Source organism: Elephas maximus, chromosome 11 (assembly GCF_024166365.1).
Source record: "Elephas maximus indicus isolate mEleMax1 chromosome 11, mEleMax1 primary haplotype, whole genome shotgun sequence".
NCBI classification, from domain to species: Eukaryota; Metazoa; Chordata; class Mammalia; order Proboscidea; family Elephantidae; genus Elephas; species Elephas maximus.
In genome coordinates, this window is record NC_064829.1 from 91878477 (window position 1) to 91900012 (window position 21536).

General features: G+C 51.5%; 2 protein-coding genes across 3 annotated transcripts; both read left to right on the forward strand.

The window, feature by feature from the left end:
- Positions 1 to 9: 9 nt before the first annotated feature.
- On the forward strand, positions 10 to 12602 carry DNAAF3 (dynein axonemal assembly factor 3). 2 transcript variants are annotated; one of them, XM_049901548.1, is made up of 12 exons: positions 10 to 86; positions 182 to 270; positions 634 to 776; positions 1488 to 1581; positions 8565 to 8722; positions 9002 to 9184; positions 9709 to 9834; positions 9916 to 10038; positions 10510 to 10639; positions 11604 to 11718; positions 11930 to 12004; positions 12087 to 12602. In XM_049901548.1, exons 2-12 carry the CDS (start codon positions 186 to 188, stop codon positions 12598 to 12600), a joined length of 1746 nt encoding a protein of 581 aa, XP_049757505.1. In that variant the 5' UTR covers positions 10 to 86; positions 182 to 185; the 3' UTR covers positions 12601 to 12602. The 2 variants fall into 2 exon arrangements, with proteins under 2 accessions (XP_049757505.1, XP_049757506.1); XM_049901549.1 differs by having other exon boundaries at positions 12 to 270; positions 11607 to 11718.
- Positions 12603 to 13458: 856 nt separating this feature from the next.
- On the forward strand, positions 13459 to 17500 carry TNNI3 (troponin I3, cardiac type). The gene is made up of 8 exons (XM_049901550.1): positions 13459 to 13518; positions 13832 to 13844; positions 14004 to 14090; positions 14538 to 14579; positions 14974 to 15105; positions 15613 to 15702; positions 16500 to 16676; positions 17380 to 17500. Exons 1-8 carry the CDS (start codon positions 13508 to 13510, stop codon positions 17461 to 17463), a joined length of 636 nt encoding a protein of 211 aa, XP_049757507.1. The 5' UTR covers positions 13459 to 13507; the 3' UTR covers positions 17464 to 17500.
- The last annotated feature ends 4036 nt before the right edge of the window (positions 17501 to 21536 follow it).

Below are 21536 nucleotides of genomic sequence, written 5' to 3' on the forward strand. Positions count from 1 at the left end.
GGTAGCCGTTGTCGAGGTTGCACCGGACCGCAACCCAGCTCAGTGCAGGCAGGGAGGGACGACCCGAGATATTTGGAAGAATAAAGGTGAGGGGGCTGTAACATGGAGGCAAACTGGCAAGAAGTCAGGGTTGGCGATGCGGAGATAGTGTTTGGGGATTTCCAGGATGTCTGTCCCGCAGGGCGATGACTACACCGGCCGGCTCCGGAACGGGCTTCGGATCCGTGTCCTGGTGGGGTCTGTCCCCGGCGCTGGACCTGCAGGCTGAAAGTGAGTCGTCCACTCCATCCTTTAGCTGTCTCCTGCGTGACTACAATCCCAGGATGCTCTGGTACAGCGCCTGCCTTCACAGCCGTGACAGGCGGCGCAAGGCCTTTTGGGACTTGTAGTCCCAGCTTCAATGGCAACAGGAGCGCTAGCGTTCTAAGGCTTCAGCGGTAGAGGGCGCTCCCATAGTGGCGATCTGCTGTCATCTATGCGGACTGCCATTCCCAGAAGGCTTAGAGGCACAACTCCTTTTGAAACGTGGGCAAACAGCGCAAGTCTTACTGGGATTTGTAGTCCATCGTTCTAGGGGTTACTATACAGGGCGCTCTGGTGGCCACTAGCCCCAGCCGGCTGTTGCATTGCCAGGTCCTCCTGTGGACCCAGACTCGCAGGCAGAAACAGAACGCAGGATTCCTGACCTTGATGTGCTGCTGCTGGGCTCCGTGGATGGACGGCATCTGCTACGGACCCTTGCCCGGGCCTCGCGCTGGCCTCCTAGGAATTTCAACGTGAGCAGGGATTCGTGGAAGGAGGAGGACTAAAATGGGAGCCCGGACCAGAGCACTGGGTTGAGGGAGGAGGGGGTTGGAGGTCTAAAATGCTGAGTCTAAGGAGGGAGGAGCTGAAGCCTGGACTCCTGGATCTGAGGGAGGTGGAAGCTGGGGACACAAACTGCTGAGTCCTGGGTGAGGAAGGAGTTGGTGGCCAGGGCTCCTGAGTGCAGATGGGAGGTGGTAGGCAGTGGCCCTGACTCCTGAGTTCTTGAGAAAAAAGGCCTGGAGTTTGGAATTCTGGGTTCTAGAAGGAGGAAGAGAGTCCCCGAGTGGGCAAATGGTTAATGCACTCTCTGCTAACGGAAAGGTTGGAAGTTTAAGTCAACCTAGAGGTACCTCAGAAGAAAGGCCTGGTGATCTACTTCTGAGAAATCAGCCATTGAAAACCCTGTGGAGCACAGTTGTACTCTGACACACATTGGCTCATCATGACTCAAAATCCACTTGATGGCAATTGGTTAGCAGAAAGAAGGACCTAAAGACCTGATCTCCTCCAGGTGGGGCAGAGGAGGCTTGGGGCCCATTCTACTGTGTTTGAAGGGGGGGGGTGCTGGTGACAGGACGCCTGGGTCCTGTGGAAGGAAGGGACTGAGGGCCCACACTCCTGGGTCTGCTAGGGACCAGGGATGTAGGTCTCAGAACCAGTCTTGCCATCTATCCTTTCAGTTCTATGTGCTGGAGAATAATCTGGAAGCTGTGGCCCGACACATGCTGGTTTTCAGCTTAGCCTTTGAGGAACCTGAGAAGATGGGGCTGCAAGGTAAGTCACAAGGACCCAGACATTCTGGCTCCCAGTCCCTTCCCATTCCCTGGAGGATTTTGGCATTTCCATGGTGCAATTAAAATTTAAACATGTGATCATGGCCCCCATTTCATCACGTACTCACTAGTTTGGTGGTCTTAGAGCCAAAGATTTTCCCATCTGTAAAATGGGTTTAAATATATGGTAACTCCTAGAGCAAATCTGCTGCAAAGGACCTCTTCAAAGTGTTGAAAAGCAAAGATGTCACCTTGAAGACTAAGGTGCGCCTGACCCAAGCCATGGTATTTTGGATCACCTCATATGCATGTGAAAGCTGGACAATAAATAAGGAAGACTGAAGAAGAATTAACGCCTTTGAATTGTGGTGTTGGCAAAGAATATTGAATATACCACAGACTGCCAAAAGAACAAACAAATCTGTCTTGGAAGAAGTACAACCAGAATGCTCCTTAGAAGCAAGGATGGCGAGACTACATCTTACATACTTTGGACATGTTGTCAGGAGGGATCAGTCCCTAGAGAAGGACATCATGCTTGGCAAAGTACAGGGTCAGGGGAAAAGAGGAAGACCCTCAGTGAGGTGGATTGACACAGTGGCTGCAACAATGGGCTCAAGCATAACAACTATTGTAAGGATGGCGCAGGACCAGGTAGTGTTTCGTTCTGTTGCACATAGCGTTGCTGTGAGTTGGAACTGACTCAATGCCACCTAACAACAATAACAAGAGCCATTGAAAGGAGTCCAGGTGGCGCAGTGGTCACTATGAGTTGGAACTGACTCCATGACAATGTGTATCTATGTCTATATAAATTGTATCATTTTAGTTGTTTAAGAACCTTACAAGAGATCATGCTGTCTTTTAGTTTTATAGATAAATATAGATTAGTTTACTTCTAGTTGCTTAAGAACCTTACACAAGGTGTATTGTGCAATGTGTGTTCTTCCAAATACCCTGGGCTATTAATGACAACAACCATCCATTATTCTGATATGATTGTTGTTGTTCGTTGCCATTGAGCATGATTCCAACTCATAATAACCCCATGTGTGCAGAGTAGAACTGCTCCATAGGGTCTTCAAGGCTGTGACCTTTTAGAAGCAGATCGCCAGACCTGTCTTCCGAGGTGCCTCTGGGTGGGTTCAGACCACCAAACTTTGGGTTAGTAAGTTGAACACTTAACCATTGGCACCACTCACGGACTTCCCTAATAAGAGCAATAATTGCTAAAATGTACTGAACCTGTACTGTAAGCCAGGCATTATAGAATTTTCCATGAAAACCTTACAAGAATCCTACAGAGTGGACCTTGTAGGATCCTTTTCTCACAAATGTGAGAAACAGGACCAGAAAGGGGTGGACACTAGCTCAAGGCCACACAGCAAGGAGAGTCAGGATTTGAACCCAGCTTGTCTGAGTCCAGAGACCTTGGTCTAAGTGCTTAGTTTAAGCTGTAACAGGGAGATTAAAAAAAAAAAACTGCTTTCCACCTCCTCACCCTTCTCCCCATCAAACTTCTCCCAAATTCAGTTTCAGCTCCAAGTGTGCCTCCTCCAGGCAAACTCTCTTGGATTTATACCCCTAAGGGAGCCTGTGGGCAGGACTGAGATGAGGTCAGCCAAACCCTGCCCAATTTCCTGCCTTTTACACCTCCCCACTTCTGGGGGAACCACATGAGGGAAGTCTCCAGACATCTTTCGGCAAGAGGCTTTGAACACTTGCATTGTGTCATGCACTGCTGTGACCGTTTCATGTGGGTTTTTTTCCTGGAATTCTGTCAATGGGTGTGTTGTTGTGTGCTGATGAGTCTATTCTGACTCTCAGCTACCCCAGAGGACAGAGTAGAACTGCCTCATTGGGTTTCCTAGGCTGTAATATTTATGGAAGCAGATTGCCAGGTCTTTTCTCCCATGGAGCAGCTGGTGAGTTCAAACTGCTGGTCTTTTGGTTAGCAGCTGAGCACTTAACTATTGTGCCATTAGGGCCCTTTATGTACATAGCATATATATATATACACATATATATCATATATCCCCACGTGTCTGTCAGTTTGTCGTACTGTGGGGGCTTGTGTGTTGCTGTGATACTGGAAGCTATGCCACCGATATTCAGATACCAGCAGGGTCACCCATGGACGACAGGTTTCAGCTGAGCTTCCAGACTAAGACAGACTAGGAAGAAGGACCCGGCAGTCTACTTCTGAAAAGCATTAGCCAGTGAAAACCTTATGAATACCAGCGGAACATTGTCTGATATAGTGCTGGAAGATGAGCCCCCAGGTTGGAAGGCACTCAAAAGATGACTGGGGAAGAGCTACCTCCTCAAAGTAGAGTCGACCTTAATGACATGGATGGAGAAAAGCTTTCGGGACCTTCATTTGCTGAGGTGGCACGACTCAAAATGAGAAGAAACAGCTGCAAACATCCATTAATAATTCGAGCCTGGAATGTACGAAGTATGATCTAGGAAAATTGGTAATCGTCAAAAATGAAATGGAACGCATAAACATCAATATCCTAGGCATTAGTGAGCTGAAATGGACTGGCATTGGCCATTTTGAATTGGACAATCATATAGTCTACTATGCTGGGAATGACAACTGGAAGAGGAATGGTGTTGCATTCATCGTCAAAAAGAACGTTTCAAGATCTATCCTGAAGTACAACGCTGTCAGTGATAGGATAATATCCATACACCTACAAGGAAGACCAGTTAATACGACTATTATTCAAATTTACGCACCAACCACTAGGGGCAAAGATGAAGAAATAGAAGATTTTTACCAGCTGCTGCAGTCTGAAATTGATCGAACATGAAATCAAGATGCATTGGTAATTACTGGCGATTAGAATGTGAAAGTTAGAAACAAAGAAGAAGGATCAGTAGTTGGAAAATATGGCCTTGGTGATAGAAACGATGCCGGAGTTCGAATGATAGAATTTTGCAAGACCAATGACTTCTTCACTGCGAATACCTTCTTTCACCAACAGAAACGGGAACTATACACATGGACCTTGCAAGATGGAACACACAGAAATCAAATTGACTACATCTGTGGAAAGAGATGATGGAAAAGCTCAATATCATCAGTCAGAACAAGGCCAGGGGCCGACTGTGGAACAGACCATCAATTGCTCATATGCAAGTTCAAGCCGAAACTGAAGAAAATCAGAGCAAGTCCACGAGAGCCAAAATATGACCTTGAGTATATCTCACCTGAATTTGGAGACCATCTCAAGAATAGATTTGATGCATTGAACAGTAGTGACCGAAGACCAGACGAGTTGTGGAATGACATCAAGGACATCATCTGTGAAGAAAGCAAGAGGTCACTGAAAAGACAGGAAAGAAAGAAAAGACTAAGATGGATGTCAGAGGAGACTCTGAAGCTTGCTCTTGAGCATCGAGCAGCTAAAACAAAAGGAAGAATTCATGAAGTAAATGAACTGAAGATTTCAAACCGCCTCTCGAGAAGACAAAATAAAGTATTACAATGACATGTGCAAAGAGCTGGAGATGGAAAACCAAAAGGGAAGAACACACTCAGCGTTTCTCAAGCTGAAAGAACTGAAGAAAAAATTCAAGCCTTGAGTTGCAATGGTGAAGGATTCCATGGGGAAAATATTAAATGACGCAGGAAGCATCAAAAGAAGATGGAAGGAATACACAGAGTCATCATACCAAAAAGAATTAGTCGATATTCAACCATTTCAAGAGGTGGCATATGATCAGGAACCGATGGTACTGAAGGAAGAAGTCCAAGCTGCTCTGAAGGCATTGGCGAAAAACAGGGCTCCAGGAATTGATGGAATATCAATTGAGATGTTTCAACAAACAGATGTAGCGCTGGAGGTGCTCACTCGTCTATGCCAAGAAATATGGAAGACAGCTTCCTGGCCAACTGACTGGAAGAGATCCATATTTATGCCTATTCCCAAGAAAGGTGATGCAACCAAATGTGGAAATTATAGAACAATATCATTAATATCACACACAAGCAAAATTCTGCTGAAGATCATTCAAAAACAGCTGCAGCAGTATATCGACAAGGAAGTGCCAGAAATCAGGCCGGTTTCGGAAGAGGACGTGAAACCAGGGAGATCACTGCTGATGTCAGATGGATCCTGGCTGAAAGCAGAGAATACCAGAAGGATGTTTACCTGTGTTTTATTGATTATGCAAAGGCATTTGACTGTGTGGATCATAACAAACTATGGATAACACAGTGAAGAATGGGAATTCCAGAACACTTAATTGTGCTCATGAGGAACCTTTACATCGATCAAGAGGCAGTTGTTCGGACAGAACAAGGGGATACTGATTGGCTTAAAGTCAGGAAAGGTGTGCGTCAGGGTTGTATTCTTTCACCATAGCTATTTAATCTGTATGCTGAACAAATAATATGAGAAGCTGGACTATATAAAGAAGAATGTGGCATCAAGTTTGGAGGAAGACTCATTAACAACCTGAGTTACACAGATGATACAACCTTGCCTGCTGAAAGTGAAGAGGACTTGAAGCACTTACTAATGAAGATCAAAGACCATAGCCTTCAGTATGGATTGCACCTCAACATAAAATAAAAATCCTCACAACTGGACCAATGAGCAACATCATGATAAACGGAGAAAAGATTGAAGTTGTGGAGGATTTCATTTGACTTGGATCCACAATCAACAGCCATGGAAGCAGCAGTCAAGAAATCAAAAGACGCATTGCATTGGGCAAATCTGCTGCAAAGGACCTCTTTAAAGTGTTGAAGAGCAAAGATGTCACCCTGAAGACTAAGGTGTGCCTGACCCAAGCCATGGTATTTTCAATCACATCATATGCATGTGAAGGCTGGACAATGAATAAGGAAGACCGAAGAAGAGTTCATGCCTTTGAATTGTGGTGTTGGCAAAGAATATTGAATATACCATGGACTGCCAAAAGAACGAACAAATCTTAGAAGTACAACCAGAATGCTCCTTAGAAGCAAGGATGGCGAGACTGCGTCTTACATACTTTGGACATGTTGTCAGGAGGGATCGGTCCCTGGAGAAGGACATCATGCTTGGCAGAGTACAGGGTCAGCGGAAAAGAGGAAGACCCTCAATGAGGTGGATTGACACAGTGGCTGCAACAATGGGCTCAAGCATAACGATTGTAAGGATGGCGCAGGACCGGGCAGTGTTTCGTTCTGTTGTGCATAGGGTCGCTATGAGTCGGAACCGACTTGATGGCACCTAACAACACAACAACATATCATGTACATTTGAAACTACATTGTTTTTTCCTATAAGGTTCTTATACAGCTAAAAAAACTATAGATAGATATAGATATACAGCTAGATAAATGTAGAGATGTAGAAATGATATATATGTATATATATCTAATCATATACAAACAGTGGGCTCAAGCATAACAACTGTGAAGATGGCACAGGACCAGGCAGTGTTTTGTTCTGTTGTACATAGGGTCGCTATGAGTTGGAACCCACTCAACAACACGTAACAACAACAGTACAACTGAAGATAAATAATTATCTCCTATATGCCTATAAGATTTGTAAAAGAACTATATATACAAATCACTGCAGTTAAGTTGACAGAGACTCTGTAGGGTAGAGTAGAACTGCTCCATAGGGTTTCCAAGGCCATAATCTTTTTTTTTTTTTTTGTGCTTTAAGTGCAAGTTTACAAGTCAGTCTCTCATACAAAAATTTATATACACCTTGCTATATACTCCTAATTGCTCTCCCTCTAATCAGACAGCACACTCCTACTCTCTACTCTCTATTTTTGTGTCCATTCAGGCAGCTTCTGACTCCCTCTGCCTTCTCATCTCCCCTCCAGACAGGAGCTGCCCACATAGTCTCATGTGTCTACTTAATCCAAGAAGCTCACACCTCACCAGTATCATTTTCTATGCCATAGTCTGGTCCAATCCCTGTCTGAAGAGTTGGCTTTGGGAATGGTTCCTGTCTTGGGCTAACAGAAAGTCTGGGGACCATGACCACTGGGGTCCTTTTAGTCTCAGTCAGACCATTAAGTCTGGTCTTTTTATGAGAATTTGAGGTCTGCATCCCACTGCTCCCCTCCACCTCAGGGGTTCTCTGTTGTGTTCCCTGTCAGGGCAGTCATTGGTTGTAGCCAGGCACCATCTAGTTCTTCTGGTCTCAGGTTTATGTGGCCCTTTCTGTCTCTTTGGCTCGTAAATACCTTGTGTCTTTGGTGTTCTTCATTTTCCTTTGCTCCAGGTGGGTTGAGACCAACTGATGCATCTTAGATGGCTGCTTGCTAGCGTTTAAGACCCCAGACACAACTCTCCAAAGTGGGATGGAGAATGTTTTCTTAATAGATTTTATTATGCCAGTTGATGTAGATGTCCCCTGAAACCGTGGTCCCCAACCCCCGCCCCTGCTTTGCTGGCCCAAGGCCATAATCTTTAGGGAAACAGACTGCCACATCTTTCTTCCATGGAGCAGCTGGTGGGTTCTGACCACTGACTTTTGGTTAGCAGTTGAGTGCTTAACCAGTGTGCCACCAGGGCTCCATATCTATACATAAAAAACCCGCAGCCATCGAGTCTATTCCGATTCATAGTGACCCTATAGGACAGAGTAGAACTGCCCCATATGGTTTCCAAGGAGCGCCTGGTGGATTTGAACTGCCAACTTTTTGATTCACAGCGGTAGCTCTTAACCACTATGCCACTAGCGTTTCCATATATATATTTAAGCAAATTCAGGATTGTGGTTACCTGGGGTTTGAGGAGGAACAGGAAAGGAGACCTAGGTTAGGTTAAGTTATTCTACATGTTGCAGTTATTGGAATGGGCAGGGAGCTTGTTATATACATTCTATGACTACTAATTATAATGATGTGCGTATCAATGAATATCCACTAGAGAGAGAATGCTTCATCAGCCCGGGTCTGTTTTGGGCTCACTCCACCAGCTCCCTCTGCTCATTTTCTCCGCCCTCCCCCCCCCCCCAGAGAGGAGCGAGATCTTCCTGGAGGTGTGGGGGAACGCCCTGCTGCGTCCCCCAGTAGCTGCCTTTGTGCGCTCCCAGGCGGAGCGCCTGGCGCACCTGGTCCCCGAGCCCGACCGCCTGGCAGAGCAGCTGCCCTGGCTCAGCCTGGGCGCCCTCAAGGTCGGTGCCATCCCCCAGGCTCCCGGGGGTGCTGGAAGAACGGGAATGGGCAGTCCTGAGGGATATGTGTTGATGGAGTGGGTGGAGGCCATGAATTTGAGTCCCATTGGACTCCCTCTGTAGCATCTGGGGCCAGAGGCTGGTTTCTGCCCTCTGAGCCTCAGGTCCTTCATCTGAGACATGGGAGAGTACTTTCCACCCCTCGGAATGGATGGGAGGGTGAAGCAAGAGAAGCTGCTGTCTCATCACTCCTGTCTCCCTCTCTTTGTCCCCACAAAGTTCCGCGAGCGGGACGCCCTGGAGGCGGTGTTCCGCTTCTGGGCCGGCGGGGAGAAAGGGCCTGAGGCCTTCCCCATAAGCCGCCTCTGGGACTTGCGGGTGCGCCACTACCTGGGCTCCCGCTACGACGCCCGGCGCGGTGTCAGCGATTGGGACCTGCACATGAAGCTGCACGACCGCGGGGTGAGAGGCCCGGCGAGGAGGGGCTGGGGGCCGGGATTCCCGGGTCCGAGGGAGGAGGTGGCTGAGGGACTAGGCTCCGGGGTCTGAGGGAAGAGTGACTGGAGGACTGGACCCCCAGAGCTGAGGGAGGAGGGGGTTAGGGGCTGGGACTGTCGGGGCTGAGGGAGGAAGGGCTGGAGGACTGAATTCCGGGGTCTGAGGGAGGAGGCTGGGGGCTAGGACTCTCGGGGCTGAGGGAAGAGGAAACTGGGGGACTGGACTCCTGGGCCTAAGGGAGGAGGGACTGGACCGAGGGACTGGGCTGGGTATGAGGGGAGAGTGGCTGAAGGACTGGACTCCCGGGTCTGAGGGAGGATGGGGCTAGGGGCTGAGCCTCCTGGGTCTGAGGGTGCAGGGACTGGGAGTCGGGACTCCTGGGTCAGAGGGAGGAGGGGCTGGGAACTGAACTCCTGGATCTGATGTGGGAGGGGCTGGGGGCCCAGATGCCAAGTTTACTGAGGCCTCCCTCCCTCCTTCCCCCACAGGGTCAGGTCATCCACACCCGCGAGTTCCGGCGCTGGAGGGACACAGGCGTCGCCTTTGAACTCAGAGATTCCAGCTCCTACCACCTGCCCAACCGTACCCTAGCGTCCGGACGCCTCCTGAGCCACGTGCGTGTGCACCCTCTGCCCTGGCCCGCTCCTCCTTCTCCAACCGCGGTCTCACTTGCCCCTCTTTCCCTGCTTTCCCAGCGTGGGGAGCGCGTGGCGGCGCGCGGGTACTGGGGGGACATCGCCACGGGCCCCTTCGTGGCCTTCGGGATCGAAGCAGACGACCAGAGTCTCCTGCGGACCAGCAACGGGCGGCCGGTCAAGGTGTGCGGTGGGCGAGCTGGGGCTTTGGCAGACACTTGAAGCCCCTCCCTCTTTCTTCCAGGCCCCGCGGCCAAACCGCTGGGCGCCGCCCCGGCGTTTCACGTTCTGTCCCTCCCGTTGGTGACGAGCCTCCATCCTTGTTATACAGGCACCGCCCAAACTCCTAGGCTGCACCTTTGGCTACTAAACCCCGCTCCCAGTGCCCGGGTATCCACTTCTGCCTGCCTGGCCACACCCCTAACATCCAGGGCTCCGCCTCCGGGTACTAGGCCCCGCCCCCGGTTCTATGTCCTTGCGCTCTAGTGCTCCTTTTTGATTTTAGGTCGGGTCCCTGGGATCCAAGCTCACCCAGAGTTCTTAGACTTCGGTTCCAGCGCTCGCTCCTCCTTACTCTAAGCCCCGCCTCGTTCACTCAAACCCCGCCCCCGCGTTCCCAGCCCCAGTGTCTACCGTGTCCCTTCCCTTCCCCAGAGCGCGGGCGAAATCACCCAACACAATGTGACAGAGCTCTTCCAGGAGGTGGCCGCCTGGCGGCGCCCAAGAGACGCCCAGCGGGACCCGGAGCAGGCGCAGCAGGGGGAGGATGGAAACCTGGAGTCTGGTAAGCGAGGGACTCAGTCTTCCCTGTTGAAATGGGAGGCAAAAGGTCGGGATGGTGAAGACCAGCGGACACAGAGAGTGGAACCGGCACCCTGATCCCAGGCAGTACCTGTTGCCGTCTAGTTGATTCAGATTCATAGCGACCCTATAGAACAGAGTAGAACTGCCCCGTAGGGTTTCCAAAGAGCGGTTTTTGGATTTGAACTGTCCACCTTTTGGTTAACGGCCTGAGTTCTTAACACTGTGCCACCAGGGCTACTCTAGTACAGCAGCAGTTCTCAAATTTTGTTATACATAAGAATCACCTGGAAATCTTAGTAAAGTGTATATTCTGATTCAGTATGTCTGGGGTGGAAATGCAAATCCTCAGCAGGGGTTCAAACCGGAAGGAACCAATTCGAAGCCCTGGTTCAAATCTCTCTCTTCTACTGCTGTTTTTCTTCCTTTCCTAAATCCTCACACTTTTCCTAGAATTCTGAATTCCACGGATAGAATCCTGACTTACCTGTGTGTGGAAGTTTAAGTTGGTTGAGAACATTCTCACAGCGTGCTAGGTCCCAGTCCTTTTCGGAGACCCAATTTCACAACACACACACACCCTCTCATGAATTCTGACCATGCTTCCCTCTAACCATCTGCTGGCCGGGCTCTCCCTGGGTGTCTGTCCCACTCTAGGGAAGATGCGCCATGTGACCTGAGCCATCCATTCTCTGTTCTTCCCTTGAGTCTGTTGTCTGGTCTTTAAAGTGGATCTCTGCCTGCCAGGCTGATCTCCCCAGAATTTTCCAGGAATCTCCCTAAGAGAAAGGATGAGAAAGGGCTTCATGACAGACACTTAAACACAGTGTTATTTCCAACCTTCATTCCTCTGCCCAGACTCTGCCAGTATCTATGTCTCTCTGTGTTTCAGACTCCCACACCTGTGACCCCACCCAGCAGGATGACCCCTCTCTGTTCTTCCACAGCAGCCTTCGCCCAGAGGTCCTTCACTGTCCACTTCCTTTCTCTCAATTCTGCCCAGACCCTCCAGCACAAGAGCTGCTACAAGGGACGGTTCCAGCTTCTCTATGTGGCCTGTGGGTAAGAGGGTCTGGGAGGCACCCAGGCTTCCCTCTCACAGACCCTCCTCCTCATGGATTCAGGGCTGGGTCCCCAGACCCTTCCTCCCTCAGAACCAGGAGTCCAGCCCCTGCCCCTCCTCACTCAGACCCAGGATTCTGGGCCGTCAGCTTCCTCCTTCCTCAGGACCTGGGAGTCTGACCCTCTGCCTCCTTCCCCTTTCTCTCCACAGAATGGTCCACCTTCTCAGCCCTGAGCTCGGGGCCTGCGTGGCCCCCGGAGGGCGCCTGACTGTGGAATTAGCTCGGTGAGCCAGAGGAGAGCAGGGCTGGGAAAGTCAGGGTCCGGGTCTGAAAGCGGGTCCCTAACTCGCCTCTTTCCGGCTTCAGGTATCTGGTAGACCTGCGGCAGGAGCAGCTGCAGGCGTTCTCTGTCCGGGTAGGGGAGCTGGCTCAGGAGGCTGGATTCGCCGCGCTGTCAGGGGCTAGGTCCTCAGAGACCTTTGCGCGCTTCTGCAAGTCCGGGGACTCTTCTCCGGGCAACATTGACCGAGCCGTGGGATCCCAGACTCCATCCACAGGAGTCCTGGTCTGGCCTTCGGAGGTCCTTTCCCCGCCTCTAGAATCCATGGCTCCGCCCCCTGAAACTATGACTCCACCTCCTGAAGCCATGGTCACGCCCCCTGAAGCCATGGTTCCGCCCCCTGAGGATCTCACCCAGCACATTGGAGGCCTGGCCCCACACTCTGAGTACCTCAAGCAGCCCTCAGAGTCTCAGGGTTCCCCCTTGGAGGTTCTGGCTCCACCCCAGGAGGCTTTGGCTATGCCCCCAGTAGGTCAGACCCCAAAGCAGAAGAGTCTGACCCGACTCCTAGAGGCCAAGTCCCCCACCTCTAAATCCTAAAGTCAGGCCTTGGAATTGTAACACAGAGGATATAATTCTAGACCCACCACTAGAATTCTCAGTTTTACTCTCAAGATTCTCACTCAGCCCTGGAGGTGTTGCCAGAATTTCAAATTCCATTCACGGCCTTCTATAGTCTATCCCTAGTATTCTAGAATGCTCTCTCAGAATCCTAAATTCCACTCCTGAGACTCTAAACCCACTGGGTATCAGGCCGTCTGCATCGGCCCCTTGTCTCAGAAGTCTGCATTCCTAACTGGTGGGTGGGAGTGCCTTCTTTCCCAGGCCTGGTCATCACCCAAGTGGTCCCAGTAAAAGGAGTGGCATTCTCTTCTATGTGTGTCCGTGTCATTCCTGTTCTCCGTCTGTCTCTGGTGTCTGATAGAGGGGAGGGGCCTGGAGACTGGATTTCTGCGTTTTCAAATGGACCGAGGGTGGATTCTGAGATGCTGTGGTTTGGGAGCTTGGACCCCCTACAACTGAATCGTCACTTCAAGCAACAAACTGACTATAAAAGATGAAAAACACAAAGTTCCAGTTCTCATGGAGATTACATTTTAGTGAAGGGTATTGAGGGCCCTGGGGCCTGCACTCCTGGTTCTGGGGGATGAGGGGAACCGGATGACTAGGCCACCAAGGTGGCAGGGGTGAGCCAGCTGAAGCACAGCCAACCCCACCCCTCACGCGCCCCATTATCTCGCATTCTGGAAAGGGGGCGGAGGCATCGGCAGTATATTTAGTCTCTGTCCTCTCCCTTTATCTCTGTGTCCTCAGTGAGGCTTGAACAACAGGGAGGAAACCGAGCATCCCGGGACCTCCAAGGTCACGCCGGACGCCCCCTAACTCACACACTGAGAGCCCCTTGCCCCGTTTTCTGCCTTCTGCAATTCCAGACTCAAGCCTCAGCATGGAGAACCAGTGAGTGAGGGGTGCAAACCGGTAACCTGGATTCCTGAGGTCCCAAGGGAGTGGGAGATGGGGGTGATCTCCCGGGTTCTTGAGCGGGGTAAGAGCTGCGAGTTTGGGTACTGTCCTGAGAAGGGAAGTAGGGAACAGGACTCCTGGGTCTCGAAATAAGGTAAGAATTTGGGGTCAGACTTCTGGAAACTGAGGAAGTGGGATCTGGTGGCCTGGACTTCTAGGTCCCCCAGGACACGGATTGGACAGGACACGGATTGGACAGGACACAGGGTCAGCATTAACCCCTTTTTTTCCGTTTCTCTCCCTCCAGGAGCAGCGATGCGGTAAGGGGGGGGGCCGCTAAGGCGTGGGCTGGGTCCCTGTTGGCTGGGTGGGCACTGCAGGGAGGCGGCTGGGGCAGGAGGCTGCAGTCCTAAGAGAGGCCGTGGGGAGGGGCCGAGTGGAGTCCCAGTGGTGACGCGGCTCTGCTCTCTCAACCCCAGCGGGGCGACCCGCGCCCCGCACCTCCCCCGATCCGGCGCCGCTCCTCAGCCAACTACCGTGCCTATGCCATCGAGCCGCACGCCAAGGTGAGAAGCGGGGCCGGTGTGGTGGGAGGGGCCTAGGGGCTGGGCTTCGCAGGCGTCTGGGCTCAGATTGGTGAGGACTTGCCGCTGCAACTGGTGAAGCGGAAGAAGGGGTGGAACCAGGACTTCGATGGGGCGGGGCTTGGGCGGAGTCCAAACTGCACGATGGGGCGAGGTTTTACAGAAGGCTGACTCGGATTGGCGAGATTTACCTTATAGGCATAGCTCCGTTGCCCATGAGAACTCCGATTCGCCAGGGAATGGAGGGGCGGGGCTTAGCTGGAATCAGAACCTCAGATTGGTGAATGGGACTGAGGGGCGTAGCTTCCAGTAGAACGAGGGTGGAAATTGGGGGTGGGCATGAACCTCGCTTGAGGGGGTGGGTTCTGGAGAGCCTTCCTCCTTGTGATTGCCCTCCTTGACCTTTCTTTGCTACATCTCACCCTTCAGAAAAAGTCTAAGATCTCGGCCTCGAGAAAACTACAGCTGAAGGTGAGGATAGGCGGGGAGAAGAAACATAGGGATCTTCAAAGGGGCGGGGTTAAAAGTTAAAGTGTTGCTTGGGATGGGGCTTCGAATACATAGAAGGGGTGGGGCTTTGGAGCCAGCGTGGGAGGGCGTGATTTTACATCAGGGGCGTGGCTAAGGGAGGAGCGGTGCTTTGAGGTGACGGACATCAACCTTGAAGGGCGGGGCTTTGGAGCCAGACTGGGTGGGCGTGGTTTTATGGCAGAGCCTTACTAAGGGAGGGGCGGAGCTTTGAGATGAAAAACACCAACCTTGAGTGAGCGGTCTCTGGGAGACAGAGGACAGACCGGCCTGGGGTTGGAGGGTGGGGCATGGCAGAAGTGATTCCCCTGGGTGGGATCCCCTTCCACTCCTGCAGACCCTGATGCTGCAGATTGCGAAGCAGGAGCTGGAACGGGAAGCAGAGGAGCGGCGCGGAGAGAAGGGGCGTGCCCTGAGCACCCGGTGCCAGCCTCTGGAGCTGGCCGGCCTGGGCTTCGCGGAGCTGCAGGTACCGGCTCCCAGGGCACGACTCCTGCCCCGCCTGCGAGCCAAGGTTCCTAGTCTCCAGTCTTGCATCCTGTGGGAAGGAGAGTACCGTAATTATTCCTCCATCTGCTCAAGACCCAGGAGTCCAATCTCCCAGTCCTTACCTCTCAGGAGTTCAGAAGCAGGGCCTGCCCTAATTCCTCCAGATTCTCATGAGTCCTGGCTCCTAGCTCCTGTGTTGGCAGTTCCCTGGAGGTCAGGTTCCCAACCTCCTCCTACAGGACCAGAAGTTCAGGTTTCCAGCCCCCTCCTCCTTCAGGACCAGGAGTCCAGGACCCCCAGATTCTTCCTCAGTCAGATCCAGGAGTCCAAAACTCCAGTCCCTCCTTCCTCAGACTCAGGAGCCTGGGCCCGCATCCCCTTCCTCCCTCAGGCCCAAAGTCTGGGCTCCCAGCCACCTCCTTCCTCAGACCCAGCAGTCTGGATCTCCAGCCTTCCCCCCACCACAGATTCCACGTTTCTCCACCAGGACTTGTGCCGACAGCTTCACGCCCGTGTGGACAAGGTGGATGAAGAGAGATACGATGTAGAGGCAAAAGTTAACAAGAACATCACAGAGGTGGGCGACAGTGGGCAGCTTGGGGTACCTCCAGGGTCCAGTGAAGGAGCCCTGGTGGCGAAATGGTTAAGTGCTTGACTGCTAACCGAAAGATTGGTAGTTTGAACCCACCCAGGGGTTCCAAGTGAGAAAGACCTAGCAATCTGCACCCGTAAAGATTACAGCTTAAAAAACTCAGTGAGGGCAGTTCTCTGTCGCGTAGCGTTGCCATGAGTCAGAAATCAACTCGATGGCACCTAAGAACAGTAACAACAGGGTCCAGTGAGATGCCTGGGGCTGTGGTCCCAGCCTGACCCCTGCAGTTGGGGTTCCCAGGAGGTCCAGGGCAACTCTGTGAGGCTGGCAGGGAGGAAAAAAAAAACAAACCCGTTGCCGTCGAGTCAATTCCGACTCTGGTGGGGAGAGGACAGATAAATTAGTATGATGTGGTCAAGAAAGGCTGTTCCAGGCAAAAGAAACAGCAAATACAAAAGCCAGGAGGTATCAAAGCAGAACATATGTTTGTCTCATAAAAAACGCTGAGGGACAGGCCCGGGAACTGAGAGATGCATGTACCTGGACTGGGATATATCTTCTGGTTTTGAGAGATGAAGCTGGGGAAGATCAGGGAGGGCCTTGAGTTCCAGGATGAGGAGTTTGGACTTTGTCCTGAAAGTGGTGGGCGCCTGAGCTGGGGAAAGCCTGGATGAGACCTGGGTACTGGAAGGCAGGATAGGGATAGGAGGGAATTGTAGGGTGGAAGGGCTGGTTGAAGGGGAAGCAGAGGGAAGGGTCTCTACCTCTCCTCTGGCCTCCAGATTGCAGATCTGACTCAGAAGATCTACGACCTTCGGGGCAAGTTTAAGCGGCCCACCCTACGGAGGGTGCGCATCTCTGCAGATGTCATGATGCAGGCGCTGCTGGGAACCCGAGCTAAGGAGACCTTTGACCTGCGGGCCCACCTCAAGCAGGTGAAGAAGGAGGACACTGAGAAGGTGAGTGTGGGCTAGGGCCAGGAAAGGGGGTGCTGAGGTGGCGGGCTGTGGGGGGGTGGTGGTAATAATCCCAGGACATAGCCTGAAGACAGGTAGTCCATGGAGTTGAGAGGAAAGGCAGCTGGTAGGTAGTCTTCACTGGGAAGTATAGGCAGAACACAGCACATGCAAGAGGAAGACAGGAAGTAGAGGGGGAAGACAGGAAGTGTAAAAGGGAGAGAGGAAGTAGCAAGGAGTCAGGAAGTGGATGATGGCTACAGGAAGTGAATGAGAGAGAAAGTACATGCGTAGATCAGGGGGTGAACGAGGGAGACAAGAAGGGAAAGACAGGAAGTATAATAGCGAAAGAGCAAGTAAGCAGGAAGGTAGGAAGTATATAAGGAAAACAGGAAGTGCATGAGGGAGACAGAAAATGGATGGGGAAGACAGAAAATGCATTAGGAAGGAAGGAAGCATGCAAGGAGGTTGGGGGGGTATGTGGGAGACAGGGAGTACATGTGGAAGGCAGGAAATGCATGTGGGAAACAGGAAATGCATGTGGCAACTTGGCAGGGATTGTCTGTGGGGACAAGAAGTGTTCCCGAACCAGATCCTTGGACAGTCATCCATAGTAGAGTAGCGCATCAAGGTGTAGGGCAGGTGGGGGATACTTGAAGGACTAGAGACCAGGAAGAAACCTAACGTCTGGCCTTATCCCTCCCAGGAAAACCGAGAGGTGGGAGACTGGCGAAAGAATATTGATGCTCTGAGTGGAATGGAGGGCCGCAAGAAAAAGTTTGAGGGCTGAGCCTGCCTGCCCATTGCCCTGGCCCTGAGGATGGCCCTGAGGAATAAAGAAACTTCTCTCTGAACTGGGACTGACTGTGTATTTATCACCTGGGGGCTTTGGGATGAGAGAAACAGGAAAACTGAGGGCAGGGCTCCTTCAAAGCCACACAGCGTGTCGGGGCAGAGCTGGGTCTCCAACTCGGGGTGTTCTTGACTTCTCTGCTACATGGGAGGGGGTGAACAGAAACGCTGAGACCAATGCCCAAAGACAGATGGGCAGAGAGACATCCATGTCAGAGGGACTGAGTCAGAGACACAGAGAAAGAGAGTGTGCCAGAGATACAGAGGAAGAAGGGCAAAGAAAGGAGAAATGCAGAGATATAGATACAGACACACCAGACACCCTGTAAGACAGAAGTAGAGGCCCAACAAGGCACAGCTGCAGAGACACAGACACCTAGAAAGACCTAGAAAGATAGAGGCATAATACAGGCATAGAGCCAAAGAGAGACAGAAGCAGAGTTACCTACAGAGATGCACCAAGAGACTCAGACACTGAGAGGGGCTGATTCTCAGAGACAACAGAAGTGCAGAGACAAAAATACAGGGAGAGACCTGCAGAATGAGAAACATGCAGAGGGACCCAGGAAGAGGCAGAGACATGGAGAGAGACAGAGACAATCCCAAACAGATTCCCAGAAAGAGACCCAGAGAACAGCAGAGAAACAAAACCAGAGACAGGAGACAGGCAGAGATACTGAGAGGCTTGGAGGGGTAAAGAATTCAAGGTCATGGCTTGGAGGGGGAGGGGAGTGGGGGGATACCAAAAAAGATCTGTGTCATATGGAAGTGGGGGATGAGGTTGCACTTGGGCTAATTGACACCCCATCTCTCTCCCCTCTCACCCCCCTACGCACACACACACCTGCTTCCCAGCTTTAGTGCCTGCTGTCACCAGAGTGGAATCCTGGCGGTGACAAATGGGCGGGGATGGGGATGGGGAGACAGAGAGATGGACAAAGGCGGTGGCGGGGGGAGACTGAGAAGTAGAGACACACACACACACATACACGCATGGGCAGTCACAGAGACAACAAAGAGACAAAACTGAAACAGAGTTGGAGAGCTGGAGGGCCAGAGAGACCCAGGAAAAGGCACCAGCCAGGTGGAAACAAAGTGTCGTTTGTACACCATTGGTCAAAAATCGATAGGTGTTTTCAAGACCTATTGTGCGCTGAAAGTCTCTGAGTGGGACATAAAGTTTGTGCTCAATTAACAGTTTGTGGTCAATTACTAACCTAAGGGTTTGTTGTTCGAACTCACTCAGCAGCACCACTGAAGAAAGGCCTGGCTTCCATAAAAATTACAGCTAAGAAAACCATGTCTTATCTAGTGCTACTATAACAGAAATACCACAAGTGGGTGTCTTCAATAAACAGAAGTTTATTTTCTCATAGTTCAGGAGGCTAGAAGTCCAGATTCAGGGCACTGGCTCTAGGAGAAGGCTTTCTGTCTGTTGACTGGGGAGGAAGGTCTTTGTTTCTTGGTTCCTTGGTGATCTTCATGTGGTATGGTATCTATTTCCTCCCATCTCTGCTTCCTTCTCCTTGCCTAATCAGCTTGGTTTATAGTACCTCAAAGGTGATTGGTTTAAAATACACCCTCCACTGATATGGCTTCATTGACATATAAATAATTCCCAAATGGGATTACATCTACAAGTACTTAAAAAAAAGTTCCTGTGGAGTCAATTCTGACTCATAGCAACCTTATAGGACAGAGTAGAACTGCCCTGTAGGGTTTCCAAGGAGCTGCTGCTGGATTCGAACTGCTGACCTTTTGGTTAGTAGCCGAGCTCTTAACCACTGTGCCACCAGGTCTCCTCCATAAGTATACAGATTAGGAATTACAACACACATTTTGGCGGACACAATTCAATCCATAACATGCCCTATGGAGTGAAGTTCTAGTCTGTAACACACGGGGTCGCCATGAGTCGAAACTGAGTCAGTGACAACGGGGCTTACAGTGTCCTGGACCCAGGGACTTCAAAGCCCAGGTGATGCGCCCTATAATGGAGGCAACACAGAGCACTGAGAGTCCAGAGGGGTGGGATTCTAAGGAGGTGCTCATGGGGGTGGGGCAGGGGCCTTGGAGCAGCCAGGGGAGGTCACTATGGAGAACTTGGAGCCAGAGGGGGCAGGGCAGACTCTGAGCCAGGACTTTTGTTTGGGGAAAGGAATTCCCTCCCTCCTTCTCCCCCTGGGGCGGGGCTGAGCCAGAGGCTATAAACCCAGGGGATGCTTCAGCCCCAACACTGCTGATCTACTTAGCCCTTCACAGCATCTGAAGACCCAGCTTTAGGTAATGGGGGCCCTGGAGTCTCCGCAGATGATGTGGTAGGGGAAAGGAGAGGGGTGGGGGAGATGAGGGGTAGAGAGGAGAAAGTATGGGGGTAAAAGGGGCATAAAGATTGAGGTCTGAGAGTTTGGGAGGTTCAGGCTTCAGGGGGACTCAGGATTGAGGGAAGACTATTAGGATTTGGGGCTAATAGAACCTGGGGTGCCAGAATTTGGGTGCCCCAGAATATAACATTTAGGACCCAGTGTCTCAGAGTCTAGGAAGATCTCAGAAATTGGGGGTATCTGGGTTTGGAGGTCCAATAGTCTGGGTATCAAGATTTGGGATCTTAAACTCTGATGGTATCAGATATGGGGGGAGGGTTCGAATCTGCGGTTTTAGGAATCGAGGTCTCAATCTGAAATATTATGATGGAAGCAATCAGCATTTGTAGTCTCATAATTTGGGGGTATTATGATTTGGGCCTCAGAGCTTGCGTATTGGGATTTTGGGGTCTCATAATCTGGAGAGTTCAGAATTAAGATGGTCCTGGGGATATCTGGATGTTTAGGTCCATAATCTAGATCATCAAGAATTGGGGTCTCAGGATCAAGAGTGTTGATATTTGGGGGTGTCAGTATTGGGGTTTCAGGATTTAAGATCTCAGAAAGGGGAGTTGTATCATTTTGGGGTACCAAAATAGAGGTTCAAGATTTGAAGTGTTAGGTTTTGGAGGATTAGAATTAGGATATCTAAATCCCAGGTATTAGGAATTGAGGAGTTCAGGGTTTGGGGATCTCAGAATCTGAGGTAACAATCTGGAATCTTGGAATCTAGGGATCTCAAGATTTGAGGGACCCAGAGTTTGTGAGTTTCAGAAACTGGGGTCTCAGAATCTAGAAATATGAGGATTTACTGGTGTCAAATGGGGACATTAACAAGGGGGTCAGAATCTGGAGATATAGGGATTTGGAGGTCTTAAATCTGGGCACCTTGGGACTCAGGGGATCCCAGAGACTAGGGGGCTGTAAGTATTTAGGGGTGAGGATGAGATCTATGGGCAGAAGCTGCTCTTGAGAGACCACACCATGGATGTGGCCAAAGGTGAAAAGGGGAGACAGATGGGAGGAATCCCAGCCAAATGGCCAGCTGGGTTGTGTGACCAATCCTCCAGAAGCCCCCTCAGACCCCTTATTAGGAAATGTCCTCTGTTTCACCGGCTACGCCACCCCCGAAAATAGCCCCTGGGGGAGGGGCAGCTATTGTCTTCAGGCCACTGTCCCTTCCCAAATACCTCTTCCTAATCCCCACTCAGATCAGGTTCCCATGGACCTGTCATAAGACAAAGGAGGACAGCTGGGGTGGGGGGGCGGGGGCTGTGGCCCTGGGGCTGTGCCGGGACCACACCTCCAAGTGCCCCGTTCTCAACCAGAACTTAGGACTCCAGGCCCCCAGCCCCCTCCTCCCTCGGACTCATGAGTCTGGGCCCCCGGCCCCTCCTTCTGGCCCCAGAGTCCTGATCCCAGGCCACCCTCCCTTAGACTCGGGAGTCCGGGTGCCCAGCTCCCTCCTCCCTCAGACGCAGGAGTCCGGGCCCCCGACCCCTCCTCCTTCCGACCTAAGAGTACGGGTCCCCGGCCCCTCCTTCCTCAGCCCCGGGAGTATGGGCCCCTCGCTCCATCTCTCTCAGATCCAGGAGCCGGGTTCCCCAGCTCCTCGTCTCTTAGGACGTCTCACTCCGCCAGTTCTCTC